The following is a 19,530-nucleotide window of genomic DNA, read 5'->3' as shown; positions in this document are numbered from 1 at the left end:
CAATAAACATGGAACAATGAGCAATAAAAAAGGAGCAGCAATGAGCAAAAAACCTGGGCTGGATAAACAAAGGAGCAATGTGAAAGTGCTCCTTTGTCAATCCTGATGCTTGAGTCTTGAGATGAGTGTCACGTGTTGCAGATATTTGTGAAGCTTAAAGGAAGTTCACGGTTCATGATATTGAATGTGGAGAATGCACAGACAGAGTGGTAACACAGAAGACTGAGAATTGCCTGCAACATCATGAACTGGCAGGATCGCCAGGTAATTACAACCTAACAATAGGGTTTTAGATAAATACAACAGCAAACAGGAGTCAGATAAAATACTTTTACAGCTTAAGCTTGAGCATTTCTCAACCTTTTTTTCAGTCATGGCACCTTTGTGGCAAACCAGTCAAAAAAATATTTTAAAAAGGGGGTCGCCTACAAAATTCATACTAGGCTTTTCTCCCAGATAGGCATCTGATATGGATCTTAAGGGGGATACCATGCAGAAACACAAAACAAAAGTGGTGTTCCTCCCTGGATTAGTGCCATTCGTTTTAGTGGTGCTTGCAGCTGGCCTGTCTGCACCATGGAAAGACAGGACGCTGTGTGAAAATTTTGAGACATCCCTGAGGAACCCAGATGACACCCCAGGGTGCTGCAGCACCCTGGTTGAGAAAGGTTGCTTTAAAGTATAAGTCCAACCAAAATCCTTTTCTCAATTTTAGATGGGGTGGGAAAGGATTTTACTGCTATTTGGAGCTCTGAGATTTCTCCTCACTTAGTTGAGTAAGTTCCAAAGGGTAAGGAGATACCTCATTCATTCAAAATGTGCATCCACTACTGTCTGCACATTGCACTTTCTTCCAGTGTTCTAGAATAGGCGGCAACGTGAATCCCTGGAGAATCAATCTTCTGCAAATTGTATCAATTGCTTATTCCAGGCCTTAGCAATTGTCTGCTAATAACACATAAGTAGTTCGTTTGAATTGAGGCTTAGTGAGGAAACGGGCTTGGGATGGAGAAACCTTGGGTGCCTTATTTAACTGTTATTAAATAAGGATTGCAGCAGTTTAAACTCTCTGGTCCAAAATCTGCTCAGCATGGGAAGGGTCCACCAGATTTACTTCATATCACCTATAACATTTTTTTTTAGCAGAGGTAGCTTTTTATTGTAAGATTTCTAGTCCTTCTCCACTCTTTCCAAAACTAAAAAATACACATTAGGTTGGTAACTTCCAAAGGGTCAGGAGACACCTCATTCATTCAAAATGTGCATCCCCTACTATCTGCACATTGGACTTTCTTCCAGTGTTCTAAAATAGGTGGCAAAGTGAATCCCTGGAGAACAATGTCCTGTTGTATGACAACTTTTATTCTGAAGGACACTGAACAACAATGTTCTCCATAAGGTCCCTTGTGTGTTCCATACACAGTAAACATATCAATACAGTGTAAAACTCTCTGCTGGTGAATGGTTAGCATTCATATTAGTTTATACCATATACAGGATGGTGTCAACAGTTTAGGCATATGATGAACTTTATATCGTCAATACATTTGATAAAATAAAGGTTGGCATGTAGCAGCAGTTGTTGTGCTTAAAAGATCATTGTGAAAGTCTTCGTAACTCTAGTAATGAAATCTCACCTGTGTTTGGGACACTGTCAAAGGATATCGGAACAATATCCATGTAACTCCTTCACTACAAGGAGGCATAGTAAGAGAGCCTTCATATACCCAGTAATCACGGAGTAAAGGGTCTGGTTTGCAGAAAAGAAAACAAAGAACATTGCACGTTAAATATAAATTCACTAACAAATGATTCCTTCTCACTCAAAGTAACAGCTGCTACAATATTTCTGTATTATAGAGAAAAGCTCTCAACACATGAAGATAGTACAACATCCACAGACAAAGAAATGCACCCCATATTGTGATTTCTTTTGGAAACATCTAAGGGATCGTTCACACCCTGGTGCATTGAGATGCATTCATCTACATTTATCAATGTATATCTGCAAAGAAGAAATCAAGGCAACTGGATTTGCTGTATTTTTCCTGAAGACGTTTCGCTGGTCATCCAACTAGCTTTCCCTATACAGAATGAAAGTAACTAAGAGATCACTTTGTCAATCTAGGACAAGCAGGCAGTTTTTTTTTTTTTTTTACAGATATACCATGACTTGGATGAATGAGAACCTTCACAGACATTTTGATTAATGTAGGCTTAATGCAAGGACACTTTAAAAACAATTGCTATCTATGTGATACACTTATGCGGTCGTGTGTACTGTATAAGGAAAAATGTAGGCATGCTGCATTTTTTTGCAATACAACACACAAAAACACGTCAGCATGTGTCAATGTAATGCAATGCACTTATCAAAATACAAAAAAATGTTAGTATTTTGACCCTTGATGTGACCTGTGCAGAAAAAAATGCATCTCAGTGTGAAGAGAAATGCAGCACAACTTGTTGGGAAAAAAATGTCAGCATGCATCGATGTGCATGTCGTTCTGTTTTTGTGTGTTGTGGTGTAACTATAACTTAACTATATCAAGGGAATTCCACAACTCAAGTAGAGGTTGAGGGCAAACCCCTCACTTCTTCTGTGTTGTCAATCAAAGCCTATACTCCCTGGCTTTGTTAAAATTGCTTGCTTGCGTTAGATTGACAAAGTGATCTCTGAGTTCCTATTTTATTGCCAGTACTAAATAACAAGTCTGAAGTTTTACTCATGATGCTTCAACTAAAATAAAAAGACAATTTATATTAAATAAAACTGGTCACAGCATATAGTTACGAAGTGTGCATTCAAAGAGATCATGGCTAGGACTCCTAATAACATTATTACTTCAAAATGGGAAAACAGATGAGACTTTTACCAAGGGTCTGCAACACCAGAAATCTGTAATTCATTTGGAACTAGGACACTATTATCCCAAAATGTTAGGGTAATGGCATCCTAATTTTCTTTTTAATAAAAATTGGAATCATTCATATGGTTTAATTTCCAGAGTTTTTAATTATTTGGAATAAATAAACAGTGACCGAGATTCACCAGTTTGTACATTTGATAGGCACTGTCGTACAGAAAAGATGTACAATGCAAGATTGTGTTTGTGTCCATTGTTATCAAACATAGAATGTCTTCGAGCCTCAGTGGAGCTGAATAAGCATGCAAAAAAAATCTGGTTTGTTTATCATGCCACAAGATACTAACCCAGTAAGAGGTGTGAAAGGAAGTATTAGTGAACCAAAAGGAAAACATGGTCAATGTTGAGAACTCTTGTAGGGAAATAATAAAGACAGAGAATGAGAGAGAAGTGGAGAACTATAGAATGATAGGAAAAACAACAGGAAAAAAGGGGTATGGCAAAGGGGGAGGGGGGGTAAGGACACCGTAACTCCCCACACGGTTCTTCGAAGGTAGGAGCCCAATAACAAAGTTAAGCTTTCAGGCAAAAGAGAAGCATGGGGGTATTGATTCCAAGGAGTCAAGACAGTATGAAATCATTGTGTAGTATATTAGTAGGTCTCTTATTTATAAAAAATGATTCCATATTTTGTCTGACTTCTGCAAATAGTATACATTGCTTATTCCAGAGCTCAGCAATGGTTTGCTTGGCTGCCAATAACATATACAGTAAGCAGTTAGTTTGAATTGAGGCTTACTGAGGAAATGGATTTTGGGATGGAGAAGTGCAAACCTTGGGTACCTTGGAAAAGTGTTATGAAATAAAGATTGCAGCAGTTTAAACTCTTTGGTCCAAAATCTGCTCAGCATGGGGAGGGTCCAACAGATTTACTTCATATTACCTATAAAATGTCTCTGAAGCACAGGTCAGAGTGAGAAGGATAAAGATGCAAATATTTGACTGGCACCATATACCAGTGCGCGAGGACCTTAAAGGTAATGTCTGGATTAAAATAATAATCATAATAAATGCAAACTTCCTCATAAAACAAGCATTTGCATTCATTATTTTTTTGTGTTGGAGTCAGTAAAGCATTGCTACCACAATCAGGATTGCTGGTGCAATGCTCTGGCTCCTGCAGATTCTTTCTCCTGGGAGGAAAAGCAAATGGACGACAAGTGCAGTGATGTCACTGCACTTTGATTTCACTGAGAACTATGAGTCCCTCTGCCAGGCTATTGGGACTTGTAGTTTTTCCATTCACAAATCCTGTCAAAGGATTTGCAGTGTGACCATGTTTCATGGTATACTCTAAATATGGGTGTAACATGAAACCTAGTCAAAAGGTAAACTTAACCTTTAAATGCCACTTCAACAGCAGCTATACTGACAGAACAGGAAGCAACAGTGGACCAAATTTGTTGCAAATCAGCCTCAGTTTTCGGGCGTTTGAGATCGGTCTCCCACTTGGAAATGTAAGCCTGGGTATTGTGCTTAAATAGGTGATTAAGCTGGGAGTAGATAATAGAAATCAATTTAGGTGAGACGCACAATAGAAAAAAGTTCAAAACAAGATCATTGATGGTGAAGGCCCCTATTATATCATTTTGATGAAAGCCAATGTTTAATTTACATATATCAGAAAATTTGTGAAGGACCTTAAAGTAGTAATACACTCTCAAACGTTTTTCAATACCGTATATACTCGAGTATAAGCCGTCCCGAATATAAGCCGAGGGGGGCACTTTTCACCCAAAAAAATGGGCTGAAAATCTCGGCTTATACTCGAGTATATACGGTAATATATCCAGATCAACAAATACAGATTGCCCAGCAAAGTATTCCTTAAAATTTTATGGTATTTATTTCCCCTATACAAGAAATAGTGAGTGGCAACGTTACATTTTTGAGGTTCCGAAAAGTTGGAAGGTAATTTGCTGAGTATAGAGAAGGTGTATAACTATGTATTCTTTATGTCATTTAGGCCATTTGAATTTAAAATTTTGTGTGAAAGAGGTTATTATGCCTACAGGGAGGGATATGTTGAGGGCCAACGATTTGTTAATAGCTAGGCCAGAAAAAATGAAAATTTCCTGAGAGTGGAAAGTAATTGGGGAGGATGATGAGTGGTTGCATTAAATTTAGGAACCAATCATCTGCCAATACATGTATTTTATAAGATTTGGTGTCAGTGTCTGCAACCCCCCTCTGTCAATCCCTACACTGGCTTCCAACAGCCCAAAGGATAAAATTCAAAATATTAACAACCACTTACAAAGCCATCCACAACCCTGCCCATGGCTATATCTCAAACCTGGTCTCAAAGTATCACCCTAACCGTCCCCTCCGCTCTTCACAAGACCTCCTGCTTTCCAGCTCCCTCATCAACTCCCCCCATGCTCGCCTCCAGGACTTCATTAGAGTCTCTCCCATCCTATGGAACTCTCTACCCCAACCTGTCCAATTATCTCCCACACTGACTGCCTTTAGGCGATCCCTTAAGACTCATCTCTTCAGGGAAGCCTATCCCACCTCAACCTAACCACTGAACAATCACTTTCTCAAACAATCATCCCCACACAGCTACCTCCTCATGTATCAATTGCCCCTCCCTTTTAGATTGTAAGCCCTCACGGGCAAGGCCCTCCTTACCATCTTGTCTTGAATTGTATTGTGATTATAATGTCTTCCTTATATTTTAAAGCGCTGCGCAAACTGTTAGCGCTACATAAATCCTGTATAATAATAATAATAATAATAATTTGGTTTCCAAATCTACCCCATGTATGTCTGGAATATTTCTAATGAGGTGTGTGAAGGACTCCAGGGATAATATAAACAGTATAAGAGAGAGGGCACCATTGATGAGTCCCCTTTACTATGGAAAAAAGAGTCAGAAAAGTGATTAACATATTGTACCTTGGTCTACAATACAACACTTTGAGCCAGAAAAGGAAGTGATGCTGGAACCTCGATCTTTGTAATGCATAATGCATATAATCTCAAAACAAAACATCACAGCTGCAAGAAGTCTGCCTTCAAATTGTCTGTGCCTGGAATGTGAATGATGGACAAGGGTTGAACGTGAACTTCTGCCTAGGACAGGATTCTTTCTACACTTCTGTGTAGTTTTTTTTTTTTTAAACGCTTTAAACTTACACCATTGTCGCCGCGCGCTCTGGCCCGAGAATCCTAAACTGCTCGGGCGGCCGCAAAGTATCCTAGGGCAGGCGCATGCGCAGTTTGGATTTTCGGCCGTGAGATGAGCAGAGACGCAAGGTACGTCTATGGACGCGTGCACCCGCATGCAGACACCGCGGGATCGGAAGTGCCAGCAAGGACAGAGGAGTCAGCTCTGGATCGGAGAGCCGCCGCATCGCTGGAGGGACAGATGAAAACATCAGGAATGAAGAGGAAGATTGGATCAAGATACATCATTTAGGGTAAGTGCTAACATTAACATTGGGGGGAGGGAAAATATTTTTTTACTTTAATGTCACTTTAAGTTGAAGGGGTCGTAATTGAAATTGGGCAAATTGGACTGCCTCAAAAGAGGCTACCATCAGGCCCAGGACACGCATGCAGGAAGACTCCTTTTTGATTTGGAACTTGAATAGGTTGGAATAGAATCCCTTAAACCTTTCTGATACAGGAAGTTTGGATGACATTAAACAAGGAGAGGGTCTAGTGCAATAAAGGTGGGAGGGGGGACTCCAGTTCAAGGTCAACTGTACCCTTTCTGTTTTTCTTTTCCTATTTGTTGTTACATTGTTTGTCTGTTTTGGAGCTGCAAAATCATGCATCCAAAGTAAGTTTTTATGGACCCTTGAATTTGATTATTATCAAATTATTGTTCACGTACATATTTTGTCTACCAATCTTTTGTGTGCTTATATGTTCTTTGTTGTATTGAATTACAGAGTAGTGCAGGGCTGTTGGCATAAACTCTAATCACTCCACAAATATAGGGATATAATGGTGTAAGGCTGGATTCTTTGCCATGAGTTTAGTCCGTTCCCCTAATGTTTGACACACTAACATGTTGGCAGGTTGCAATGCAGGGACTGCTAGTGAAAAAAAAGCTTTGTATAGAATCTCCAAACACGTATCTATGGTATCCTTAAAAGGAGAATTATGGGGTGAGTTAAAAACACTCCAAGAACACATACCGCCAATCGCTGACTTCCCATTGCTCTCCCTGCAGAGAGTGGTGACAGTCACTGCACCCCGCAGGGATTTCCACTTTCGCTCTCTGTTTCTCCAGTGCTGACTGGAGGAATGGATGGGTGAGGGGACGAGCACAGCTTGCTCTGTCTCTAGAGAGGCAGCGCTAGCTGTCAATCAGCCAGTGAGGTGAATCTTGGCAGTATTGTCAGGAAGCGTCCCAGCTGCGGTTGCTATATACTGATTTTTGGGTCACCGGCGGACATTAGTATATGTCCTCCTGTGATCCTGAAGAGAACTATGTCCAAAAAAGGTTAGGGCATAGTTCTCTTTTAAATACTGGGGCATCCTCTACAGGAATCATTAGCGCTTTATTAAGATGGAACGCTGATGGATCAACTGTTGCAATTCTTATTTAAAGACCTCAAACAGGTATTGCAATGCAAAATGTTTGGTAGGTGTAAACTTTATCTGGAGTTTCCCTGTCAGTGGATGGACTTCAGTACAAATTAGTAAACTAAACATGAGGTTGTAGCTCATCGGGGGAGTGAGTTTATAGCCTAGTTACTTTACAACGCACACAGGGGCCATGGGGAACAAAAGTAGCCACCCTCCAGAAGGAAGGACAGTGTCAGCATGAATTCAGAGATGATTTGAGGATCTACAGCCGAGTGATATACAAATAAGCTACATTTCTGTTGATAGTTAGGGTACTTGAATGCATTTTTAAGATGTAACTCCTGAGTTTAGTGCCACTTTAATCTTTCCTTGTAAACCAGTGGAAAAAAGGGGTTAATAATGGATAATAACATCACAGGTATAACGAATGAAGTAGCTCCCAGTGCCCGGCCCACATGGCCTACGTATTAATCGTAGTCTTCAGAAACTGGGTCACACTGCAGGCTGTCCCATGGGTCTGGAACTAGAAAGTGCTCTGTGCATAACACTGTACACAAAGGTCCAGAAAGCATCCCAAGCGCCCAACGCCAGAAGCGGTCCAGTCCAGTAGGGTCTGAGTACAGCCTTCACACTATTGCTGAAGATACGCCAAAAATCTTTGTCCTGCACTGGGTCTAGTTTCATTAAAAACCTCATGCATGCCTTTATTCTGTGTCTTTCAGCTACCAATTACAATGTTTTCTTTTCAGTTGTATATCCTCTATAGGAACTTGCCTTACACTAAGGGGCATAGGGCTTATCAACATGGCAGTGTTCCCATGTACAAGATTGCCACTGGAATGCATATTTAGGGGTCTATTCACGAAGCTGCCGAAGGATCTAGCCGTAGCTTCGGCCGATCCTTCGGCTAGCTTCGGTTACGGGAGTCCATCGGTTAATTCGAACCGAGAGCCTGCTGTACGGGCTATTCACAATAGCCCGTGCAGCTCCCGATCATGGCCGAGCGGCTCAGCCGAGCCGAACGCATATGCATCGGCTTGGCTGAGCCGTGCTGAAAGCCTGTTTCTGACAGCTGGGCGGAGCCAGCCGTGATGTTACGGCTGACTCCGGCCACTTGCAGTGAGATCAGCGTCCCTGGTTACCTGCTAACCTGGGACACTGATCTCCAAACAGCAAACTCTCCCTGGCGCCCCGCGAGTCTCCCGCTCCTTGCCGCCAAGGAGAGAAACAGTGCTGTGTCTCGGCTGCCCTCGGCAGCTTCGTGAATAGACCCCTTAGTGTGTCGAGCTGGGATCTTTTGGGGTGGTTTTTTTAAAAAATAATAATGAGTCGCTTATCTCTGAGTTTCTCTCAGGCCAAATATTTACAGTTACAACCTGCTGGTGAAATCTGGTATTGCATCACAATGTCAAATAATATTATTCCTGTGAGCAAGCTGAGGGAAGGGGATCCTAATATTATTTACTTTGTGCCTGTGAGAAGTGGGAGCCTTCAATATTATAAAACATTATTAATTTACATGGGTCCAGTTGCTTCGCAAACTTCTGATGTGTTCCTCTACCCCCATCTCTAACACCAAAACACAAATACACTGTGAACATATTGACAAGTTTAACAAAAAATGCCTTAACAATATCATATTAAATATAACCATAGTGTAATTCAATCCATAATGCAGCTAAAAACATTACTCACCAGGTAATAATGAGTTGGGATTAAAACACGGAATAGTCTTTGATTTTCCCTGTAATAAAGAAGATAAAAACTTGAAGGAATGAATACTGTCAATCAGGTAACAATCTACAGACCTTGGATTGAAGGACTATTTTTTACAATGTTACTATTTATGACATCTCTAGTCATTTTGGTTGGCAAGAGTACAAGGCCATATTACTAATTTTATAGCAAGGACAAGAGATATGAAACTAGTATTAATGTCGTATTTTGTACTACATACTAACCAATATATAGTTATAAGCAGTAAGATTTTTGAATGATTGTATTCTAATCTGTTCTTTTCATTGTATGCCTTTAATGCAATAGGTTCCATGGGCGATCAACCATAAAACATATGTTACTTAAAGTTTGTTTCCAAAAATTTAGTTTTTGTTATGGCAAAATAATCTTCTTATCAGAAATTGCACAAAATTGGTGGTTCAACCAATAAGCAATCATTGTCATCAACCGTGAATGATTGGTATAAGATCTTGGTGTACGATCCAATTTAAATTGAACCAAATCCATATTTTTCTTTGTTCAGTTGTATCCAACTGAAAGGATTGAATTGCTGAATGATCACTCATTCATTATTAGACGTATGTTTCGGCTTTAGTCTAATGCCCATAGTTACTCATATGCCCTAAAGTCTTTTTAAAGACAGCCTAAGGAGGGGTCTCGAGAGGGCGCACACTGCAAACCCTCCAAATAAATCACTATAGAGTCTACTGGTGATGTCTGCTTCACAATTGTGACTGACAGTTGTCATTAGAAGATGCGCACATACCTATTATACTTTCCAGCCATTTCTAAGCCATATAGAAAGCTCTAGATTTTGAAGGTTTATGACTAAATAAATGAATTTAAAAAAATCTGAACTGTAGATTCAATTCTTGTCAAGCACTAAAAATGATGTAGGCATCTTACACTGATACTAAAAGTGGAACTCCAGCCAGTAGTGTTTTGGTTTATTTAGAGTGGGGAAGGTTTAGAATCTCTGCCAGTGTTTTACTTGTTCCTTTTGGTGAGATTTGCCCTCACTTCTTGTTATGGTGACTACATCGGAAGTGAAAGAAAACCTTTCCAGTGCAGACACAGCAACAGATGCATGTTTTTTATTATTTCATTTGTCTTAATGATTTAACCCTAAGGGTGCAAAATCTTTCATTTTACAACTTGTTTTTTAAATGTTGATGTATATTTCCAGGGCAAGCTTAGACCTTATTACTTTTAGTGGTTATTTTTTCACTTTCACTGATATACAGTACAATTTCTGGGTAATTATTACTATAGCTTTTCGCCAATTGTATTTAGTTCATTAATGCTTTTCACAAATGTCATTCCAATTTTTGTATTTCTTTTATCCCTGATGATGGGGTATTTTTTTTGTCCCCTGAAACATGGCTGCATGTTACACTCTTGTGGAATCAATTAAATACTTTTAAACACATAAGACAGTGTTTTGGCACTTTAATTAGTTATATTACATGTGGATTTCTCAATCAGTGTGACCCCTACTTCTGGGAGTCCCCTGCTTTGTGGAGAGCTGCCAAGCCATTAGGATTAGATAATGATTTAATTGCACTGAGTGAAAATTTGTGTCCAGTGCCTCATTCTTTTCCTTTCCAGCAAAATATATATAACATATTTTAGCCCTACCCCACTCTACTAAACGAAAATTATTTTACTGCTTCCTCTGCCTTCATTGGAGGTATTTTCCCAAATGTCATGAATTACAGACAACAAAAGAAGTGAAGGAAAATCTCACCAACTGGGAAACAAGGGGCAATAAAACCCCAACAGCAGTCCCACTTTATCTCCTACTCTGATTCAACTGGAATTGTACTTCAAAACAAGGATTTTTTAGCAAAAACTTATATTTTAGTCTATCAAATATGTCATAGCACAGACTTTCTAAGACACTGTTTTATATGATGGGATTAGTTGCAACAGCAAAACAGAAATTATTTTCAAAAATGTGCAACTGTCACTGCAGATTATGCAGATCACATACTGGTCACTCAGGCCATACCATCTTGGCATGCCAGCTATGTGACCCACTACAGTTTTTTTGGTATTCTATTAACACAAGCTGTGTAAGAACTTTTACTACTGAGAAGTGTGCTTTTTTCAAGTACTAAAATAACTAATCTTGGTGGACATAACTTTTACTATATAGCTAAAAGTGATCTCTATAATGGCCATTCTATAGAAAGGTAATTGATGTTATTGTTATGGAAAATAATAGTGTATTTTTAGCTTGTGTTTTATTAGGCAGAGTATCACCATTGTTCATTTAAACATGACACTAGCTGGACAAAGACTTACTTTGTACTGGATATCCTCAAGAACGTCTGTGATGGCATTTAGGCCTACGTGTTCTTTTCCTATCTAAAACACAGACGAGAAAGGGAATGATAATAAAAACAGCTGCAAAAAAAAGTATGTACTCAATACAATAATAAAAGTGTAACTATAAAGCAATTTTATAGTAGTGCTTGCATATAATCATCTACATACAATTTTAGTAATATTAACTGAACCTGAGCATTTTATTAGTTTCATCATATCACAATTTTAATTATTCTACACAGTCTGCACAGAAATGTGTAATAAAATTCATATAAAAGAATGTTAATATTTTATAGGTTAAACCTTGCAAGAGAACAATAGTTTACTCACGCCATGGGATAGATTTAAGAGAATATCTATTTATATTGTACAGCATCTTTTGGTAGTATTCTATACAATATATATCTAAAAAAAAAACTCCCTTCGTGGCATCTGTAAAGCTGGCCACACACATCAATTTGCATAAGTTTTTCTGTCAAGTATTATCTTTCAATGCAATCCAAAAAGTAAGTAACTATGATAAAAAATTATGAAAGTCTTTTTTTTTTTTAAACTTAATTTAATAGATCTTTCCTGTGTGCCAAAAAAGTTGCAAAAAGACTGTGTGATTTTTAGATTGTAAGCCCTCAGGGGCAAGGCTCTCCTTACCATCTTGTCTTTAATTGTATTGTGATTGTAATGCCTTCCTTATATTGTAAAGCGATGCGCAAACTGTTATAAATATACTGGTGCTATATAAATCCTGTATAATAATAATAATATACTGCACATGCTTCAAACACCACAGACAAAAAGAATCTAAACTTCCAGCCTGTCTGGTCACTTGCTTATCAAGAAAATGGAGTAAATGTAAATAAACACTGCGCCAACCAATTTTGATTTTTCATACATACAATGGAAATAATAAAACAATGAGATTAATAATGCACACACACAATAGGTTGGACTTGATGGACTTATGTCTTTATTTAACCTCAAATACTATGTAACTATGTAATAAGCAATGAAATTAAAAGGTGTGTGCATGTTTAGAAATAAAAATAACACATAATAACACGAGTAATAACACCAAACATGTGCTAAAAGAAAATAACCCTATTTAAGATGATGTGCTAAATATATCAATCCGACATCACTATAAGAGTTTCAAGATCATAAATGCATGTTATGTATAAGTAAATGAGTCCTTTGCCATTTTTTATGTTAGTCACATGCAAGCTAAGCAATGATTTATTATCTCTCTGAGATCAGTATGCATCCTGCTAGAGAGTTCATCTTTCTTTCCCATTAGGCTGGCAACATCTTTGTTGGACATCCTCCAGGGTCAACAACTACTTCCTGGACAAGATGCTGACCCATGGATGACACAGTTATTCACAGTCATGTTAATCCTGGTGCCTGTGCAGAAAATATTTTATACATATGCTACGACATTGTCAGTAAGTAAATACTAGAGGAGGGGAGACTGAGGAAATTATTTCATCCAGCCTGCAGCAGACTAATGTCTATACACTCCTAATGCAATTATCTCAGCCTAGGCAGTCACTTGACTGGAGCTTAAAGCAGAACTACATCCCTTATAGCCAAGGAAGGTGCCATCTTAGCCTCTATTTGGATTGCAGTTGCCATGATGCTGCACATGTGATCATCTATAAGACCAGTCATTTCAGGGCTTGAATGTTAGGCTGAGAGCTTAAAAAAGCACACTGGCAACCGTAACAGCTGGCATGCCTTGAAAGTAACTGTTTTGGGAGACATTAAATTGGTGGGTAAAGTTCCTATTTAAAGTAAACCTATGCTTTGCCCACGCCTAAGCCTCCATGGCGTTCCCGAAGGGGAATAGTATAGAGACTGCCAGAATATACTCCCCAAAGGTTGTACAAGTGTTTCCTAACCTCTTTTTGCAACCAAACCAAATTAGTGTTTTCCTACTTAGAATTTTTTTTTTTACATTACTTTATTCTATGTTTTTGTATATACAGATTTACACAGAACTGAATGTACTTATAGCCAGCTTTACAGATAAAAGGAAAGGGAAACTATTTCATCAAAACAATTTTTTTTTCTATTTTGGGTGTAGGGACAGGGTTCATTTTTTTATGTGTCCTGCCTTCACCTTCTGCGTTTCCTAAGAAATATATGGTGACCTAACAGGAGAGTTACAAGATTCTCAGCTGCAAGACCAACCTCTGATAGCTGTTTGAGGGATGAAGGTGATTTCCATATTAGGAAAGGCAGGGTGACGGATCTTAATTCCACTCCTCCATAAATAGTTACAACAATTATAAGAAAAATATTATTGAGACCAGTGCATTTTATACCTTCATGCTGCTAAACAATTTGCTCTTTGACACAAACTTCAATAGCAGTCATTTGCTCTTCTGGCTACAGCAGTGAATTTTAGTACAAACATTAATTGTTTTTACAGGAATCTGGCACACGTACCTAAACCATTTGTGCTATATGTTTTTATCATAATTATTTCCATAGTGTAATAAAAATACTCACTTGCACAAATAAGGATATAATAGCAATACCATGTACTTGCCCCAAGGCTTCCTCAATATTCCTGAATAAAGTAGAGTTCCAATGAATAAGGTGGAGCTAAAGATATAAAACAATAAAACACAGTAAAAAGGAAAGAACTGTAACATACACAGCTATTCATCATTTAGCTTCACTGCTGCCCGTCCTGCCACCATCACGTATGTCATTACCACATTACTGCACTGCAACACAAATGCGTTGTGAAAGTACTTTGGGATGCACATAACGCACCAAAACACATAACAAGTGTTAATACGCATTGTACTTATGAGCACGTTACCACAACGCAAAGGTGTGAAGGGTATAGGAAGGGCTGGGGTTGTGAGATCATCTATCCTTCTCAAATCACAGAATGCCTCACAGTGTAGCAGCCAGGTAGGACTGAGGCCAGGCAGGACTAGTGGTCTAGCAACCAGGCAGGTTAATACTTTATTTTTGCCCCTAGGGGAAAGCAAGCAGTTATCCCTTGCAGTGCAGGGATAGCCCCACTGAAAGGGTTAATTTTTCTAAAACCTGGAGTTCTTAAAAAGAAGACTACTTAGAGCTGGACTTATGAAAGAATTTGAATATTAACAGGGCTATTCACTAAAGGGTAAAGAGTTTGGAGAAGGCAGGAGAAGTGAAAAATGTAGGCCAAAATATCTGATTTGGAAAAATTCTCCAATTCAGCTCACTTTTCCGTTCATCTATGTTGTTCTAGATTGTTCACTTCTGCTGCCTTCTCCAAACTCTTCACCCTTTTGTGAAAAAACCCTGTTAAAGCCTAACGGTGCAGATTTTGTTTATGAAAGCTTTTATTGTGCCCCCCTATTTATATATATTTTCTTTGTCTGGCTGAAAGGCTCCAAAGTCTGACAGTTGCTACAGTGTCAACTGCCTTACCTAATGATCTCACACAAGTTCTAAAAGCTCATGAGTCTCAAGAGGGCATGGCAGCATCAAATTAAGCAAAGTGTAAACAGCTAGACGTTTCTGCACTATTATAATATTTCAAGACTCAATGCTTAGCTTCTTGCATAGATCCAATTATGTTCTCTGTGCAAGCAGTGAATGATAATCATGTACAAATCCTAGGCCTTGCCATGGCAAAGACCCAAACACTTTTCTTCCATACTGTGACTCATACTCCTGACAATATAGTAGTCTCAAGCAGCAACATGCTTGAGTATATTTGTTTTACTTTAGATCCAGTAATCTCCTCTATACTTTGGAAGATGTCACCTTCCAGCGCTGAAAAGAACAGCTGCCATGTTATGTAGTGAAGACTCTTTTAAATCATGTTACATAACGTTAGATTAGAATCTCATTCAGACATATGACAGCAAAACCTTTATCTATGGAGAGTTGTCCTTCATCTTCTGCCAGTTAAAAAACAAAAACAAATATTGTCACTTGTTGCAGCATTTCCTTCCACTATTTGTTTTGTAAAGATTGTGAATAAATGTTATGCTTGTCACAAAAAATAAATCTGATGCTAAGTGCAGTAATATAATAAGCGCATGCCCTCTTAAATATCACACTCAGAGCAGACAATTATACTCTTATCAAACACACAGAGCCATTTAGCTATTTAAATCAGGAAAGGACCAGGGTTTATTGCATGAAATTGCAGCCAAATATAATATTATGAAGGTCATAAAATAAAAACAAATTTCACCTTACATTAAAAATACCTTTTTTTAGAAGCAAAACAAGGAAACGCTAAGGTGATAGGACATTTGTTTTGTCTATAATTTCTACCTTATGCTTTCCTTCTGGCGCCAATGTAGAATTCTATTGTGCTATTAATGCTAGTCAGGGGCAATCGTAATTCTAAACTGTCGGAAAATAGTCATTATCACTGGGATTTAATAAGATCTTACAAAAAGGAATTCCACACCCCTGTTGCCCCTCTACTCCCTGCTGCCCCAAGGCCGGGCCTTGGTTGGCCTTGTGGGAAATCCGGCTCTGCCTGTAAGTGTTACTAAACTGCAGCAGAGAAATATCTCCTGCTCTGCCAGATAGGACTGAGCAAAGCTGTTTATATCTCAGGAATAGATAGTAAGAAATGCAAATCATTTAGCAGGTAAACCAGTTATTATATATGTACAGTATTTCAACACTTCTTTACTATATATAAAACTGAAAACATGTTTTTACATGTACTTTACACACAAGCTGTTAGTTTAAAGAAAAACTCTGGGGAAAATAATGATTAACCCTTGCTGTGGGGCTACCCCCACACTGCAAGGGTTAAGTGCTCATTTGTGTCTAGGAGGAAAATAAAATCCTCTAAGATGGCTTTCTTTAGACCGGTCCCTAGAGTCCTTCTCCCGCTGGAGAGGTCTAAGGTCCCATCAATCATCATGTTCTATACACTGTGTAAAGGATGTGAGGATGCCGAGGGACATTTAATCGCTGTAGCATAGGAGGAGAGAGGCTGAAGGGAGCACTGTGACATCCAGTTGGCTCAGAGCATTGAGTGAATATAACTTTTTTTTTATTTCCAGCCCTAGATAAAATGAGCAGTTAACCCTTGCAATGCGGGGGTAGACCCAATGCTGTTAATAATCATTTGTTCTAGAGTTCTGCTTTAGGCTGACATTAGCAATGGTACAATGACCAAAGGATCTCCATATTGTATAGAAAACACTACATTGCAACTTGCCAAAAGATGAAGAAGCATTGATCAGTACTGAAAAAGTGTTAGAAATAAGTTAAAGGGGAACTATGAGGTAAGTTATTTCCACTCAGACTCATAGTTAGAGTCGACCTGTGACAAAGAAGCTGTCACAGGTTGGCTCTATCGATCGGGGAGTGAGTGGTGAATGTGAGTCAGGGATTCCCCCCCTGTGACCGCTCCCCGCCGGGATTCCCCCCTCCCCTCTCCGATCCTCCAGCGCTGAGTGGATGAACGAACGGAGGAGGGGGCGAGCACAGCTGGCTCTGCCTCTAGATAAGCAAAGCCAGCTGTCACTCACGCAGCTAGGTGGATTCAGACAGTATTGTCGGGATCCGTCCCAGCTGCGGCGCTCTCATTATATTGCGGGCAATAGCCCGCAATATAACTGCCTGCGATACACGGAGCTTTGGGTTACGTAGGGAGGTTAGTATATGTCCTCCCGTGATCCTAAAGAGAACTATGGGGAAAAACACTTACCCCATAGTTCTCTTTTAAGTTCACTTTAGGACATTGTTCACTGTTGCTAATTAAAGCAAGCTGAAGCAAAACCGCAATGGCTAACAAATCACTTATAATGGTTCTGCCTTTCTGTATCATTATCTTTACTTTTAAATGCAGAAAATCCCTGCATGTATCAATGCTGTCACACAGATCCATAATATGATAAAATCACTAGTCTTATCTTTGCAGCCACCAAATTCCTCTATATCATAGGGGACCTCAGGAGATTCTCAAGGGAAAGAATTTCCATCCGAATAAGATCAGAAATCGTTTTTTTTTTTGCTCCTCATTCACTTAAGAATAGAAAGTTATGTTATTCAATTGTCTGGGTCTCTTCCAAACAACCGCATATATTTTCACATATTGATTGTTTGGCAGTTTCATGAAGTTTTTTTCACGAAACACATCGAGAGCTTTTTCAACGCCTCCCCTATATATCCAGAGATATGTGGAATATTGCAGTCATCAATCATTATAAACGATGATATCTTATCGAATGTTTAAAGTCTTGGTTTCAGAGGCTGAGGTGGTATATGAACTAAAAACGCATTATTGTTTTTATTACATTTTATTGTTGTTTCTAATAAAAAGGATTTTTTAACAGGACTGCAGTGCTGGATGGTAATACTTGTGTGCCTTAAAAGTTCCATATAGTATGTATTTGGGTCTGGTTGTCTAGTATTTGGGGATGTGGCACATCTGATCAACTATTGACATCTATATGAAATAATTTTTGCACATCAGTGTGTATTTTTATGTTGCCCTTAAGTGTCATTAAAAGATCTGCTTCCAAGCTTTATAGTATTTTTTTGCATTAGTATATGTACCCCCTGGGCAGTGCTCAGCTATGTATGCCCTTTTTAACAGATGCTTGTAAATTGGCCTTGAAAACGGCCACAAAAGTTATAAGATTCACCTCCCATTAACTTTGGTAGGGTTTGGCCACTATGTTTGGAGTTCACAGATATCCCGCTGGGTTTGGCAAGCATCCAGCAAAACAAATTTTGCTCTATTCTCCTTAGAGACAATGCTAGCCAAGGTAGGCATGCATTTTTCAGTCTGATCTGAAATTTTAAGCTGGTGATAATTAAAGTTGTATATATAGAAGAATTATATGCAATTATAAATACCACTAAAAAGAAAAATATTTTGAATTTTTACAAGCAGAACATAAAGTATGGACAATTTTGAAACCTGAAAACCTGCAATCTGAGTTCTTCGTTAAGCACCAGTAGTTATAAATTGTACTGTCTCCATAAATTTTTGGAGACTTCCTAAAACAGGATATCTTATTTAATAATTTGATTTTGTGAAGTGGCAAAGCAAAATTCAGTAGGCAAAGTAATAAAAGCAAAATAATGGTTGGTTGCTATGAGTCCTGCAAACCAACGTTCTGTGTACTTTATGATTAAATTAGTCCAAAAGTACCGTATACAACTTAGAATTCACATACCTCCATTGGGAAAGCTTTGAAGTTGACTGTATGCTCTGATCCTCGCTGATTCTCCCTGCCCCAGTGAAATTTTGCTTCATGTAACTCATACTCGTGACCTCGAGGTAGAGAACCACCTGTTAAAACTAAAAAAGGATTGTATGTATATTACATTTAGCAATTGTGTTTGCTTCTTTTTATAAAACATTTAATCAAATAAATGTGTACATAATCTGCACTCAACAACAATAGAACCAGAGTGACTTCCTCCTGTTATGTACACTTGTACATTCTGGCTGTACTTACTTATGCAAATACACTGCAAAATGCAAATACGATTCAGCAACAGGGTAAATAAATACAGAAATACTGAAGACTAGATTACAGTGCACCTAATCTTGAAAATTAAGAACTCACTAACCAATTGTAAAGTGGAGAATTTGTTCTCATCTGCTCTTGAGTTACTCTGGGCCTGGTTTCATGCAGGAAAACTGTAGCTCTTGGCTCCTCATTTTTTCTCATGCTCTAGTAGATGGTTGTTGCTGCAATATGGTTAAGGCAAAAGGAGGGGAGCATTCAAACCTGTAGGCATTTGCTGTCCTGTGGTAGCTCCCCACCCCTCCAGTGATGGCATATCTTAAAGCTCTGCTGAGAGTCAAAAATACTCCCTTGGTAGAACTCTTTAGGAGCAGATGGTTCCTTTTTGTACATTTCTGGACTGAATGAGCTGACATTACTGCACCACAGAGGCACACAGAGAAGACAGTGATTTTCAGGCGGATCAGAGGATCTCATGTCCTTGAATGCAGGCAGACATCTCACCAGAATCAGTTGACAATACTGCTAAT

General features: G+C 38.8%; 1 protein-coding gene across 1 annotated transcript in view; it reads right to left on the bottom strand.

Annotated features, from left to right (window-relative positions):
• Positions 1-19,530, bottom strand: part of CA8 (carbonic anhydrase 8) — a 60,902-nt gene that overhangs the window by 12,048 nt on the left and 29,324 nt on the right. Inside the window, exons 3-7 of the mRNA XM_018561814.1 lie at positions 18,704-18,828; positions 14,049-14,144; positions 11,517-11,579; positions 9,168-9,216; positions 1,638-1,750 (exon numbers count right to left, since the gene is read on the bottom strand). Of these exons, the coding sequence (XP_018417316.1) occupies positions 1,638-1,750; positions 9,168-9,216; positions 11,517-11,579; positions 14,049-14,144; positions 18,704-18,828 (446 nt within the window). The remainder of the gene's footprint in view (positions 1-1,637; positions 1,751-9,167; positions 9,217-11,516; positions 11,580-14,048; positions 14,145-18,703; positions 18,829-19,530) is intronic.

This window comes from Nanorana parkeri, unplaced genomic scaffold (genome assembly GCF_000935625.1).
Source record: "Nanorana parkeri isolate BGI_ZX_2015 unplaced genomic scaffold, ASM93562v1 scaffold546, whole genome shotgun sequence".
Classification (NCBI taxonomy): Eukaryota; Metazoa; Chordata; class Amphibia; order Anura; family Dicroglossidae; genus Nanorana; species Nanorana parkeri.
This window is presented reverse-complemented; position numbering and strand designations above follow the sequence as displayed.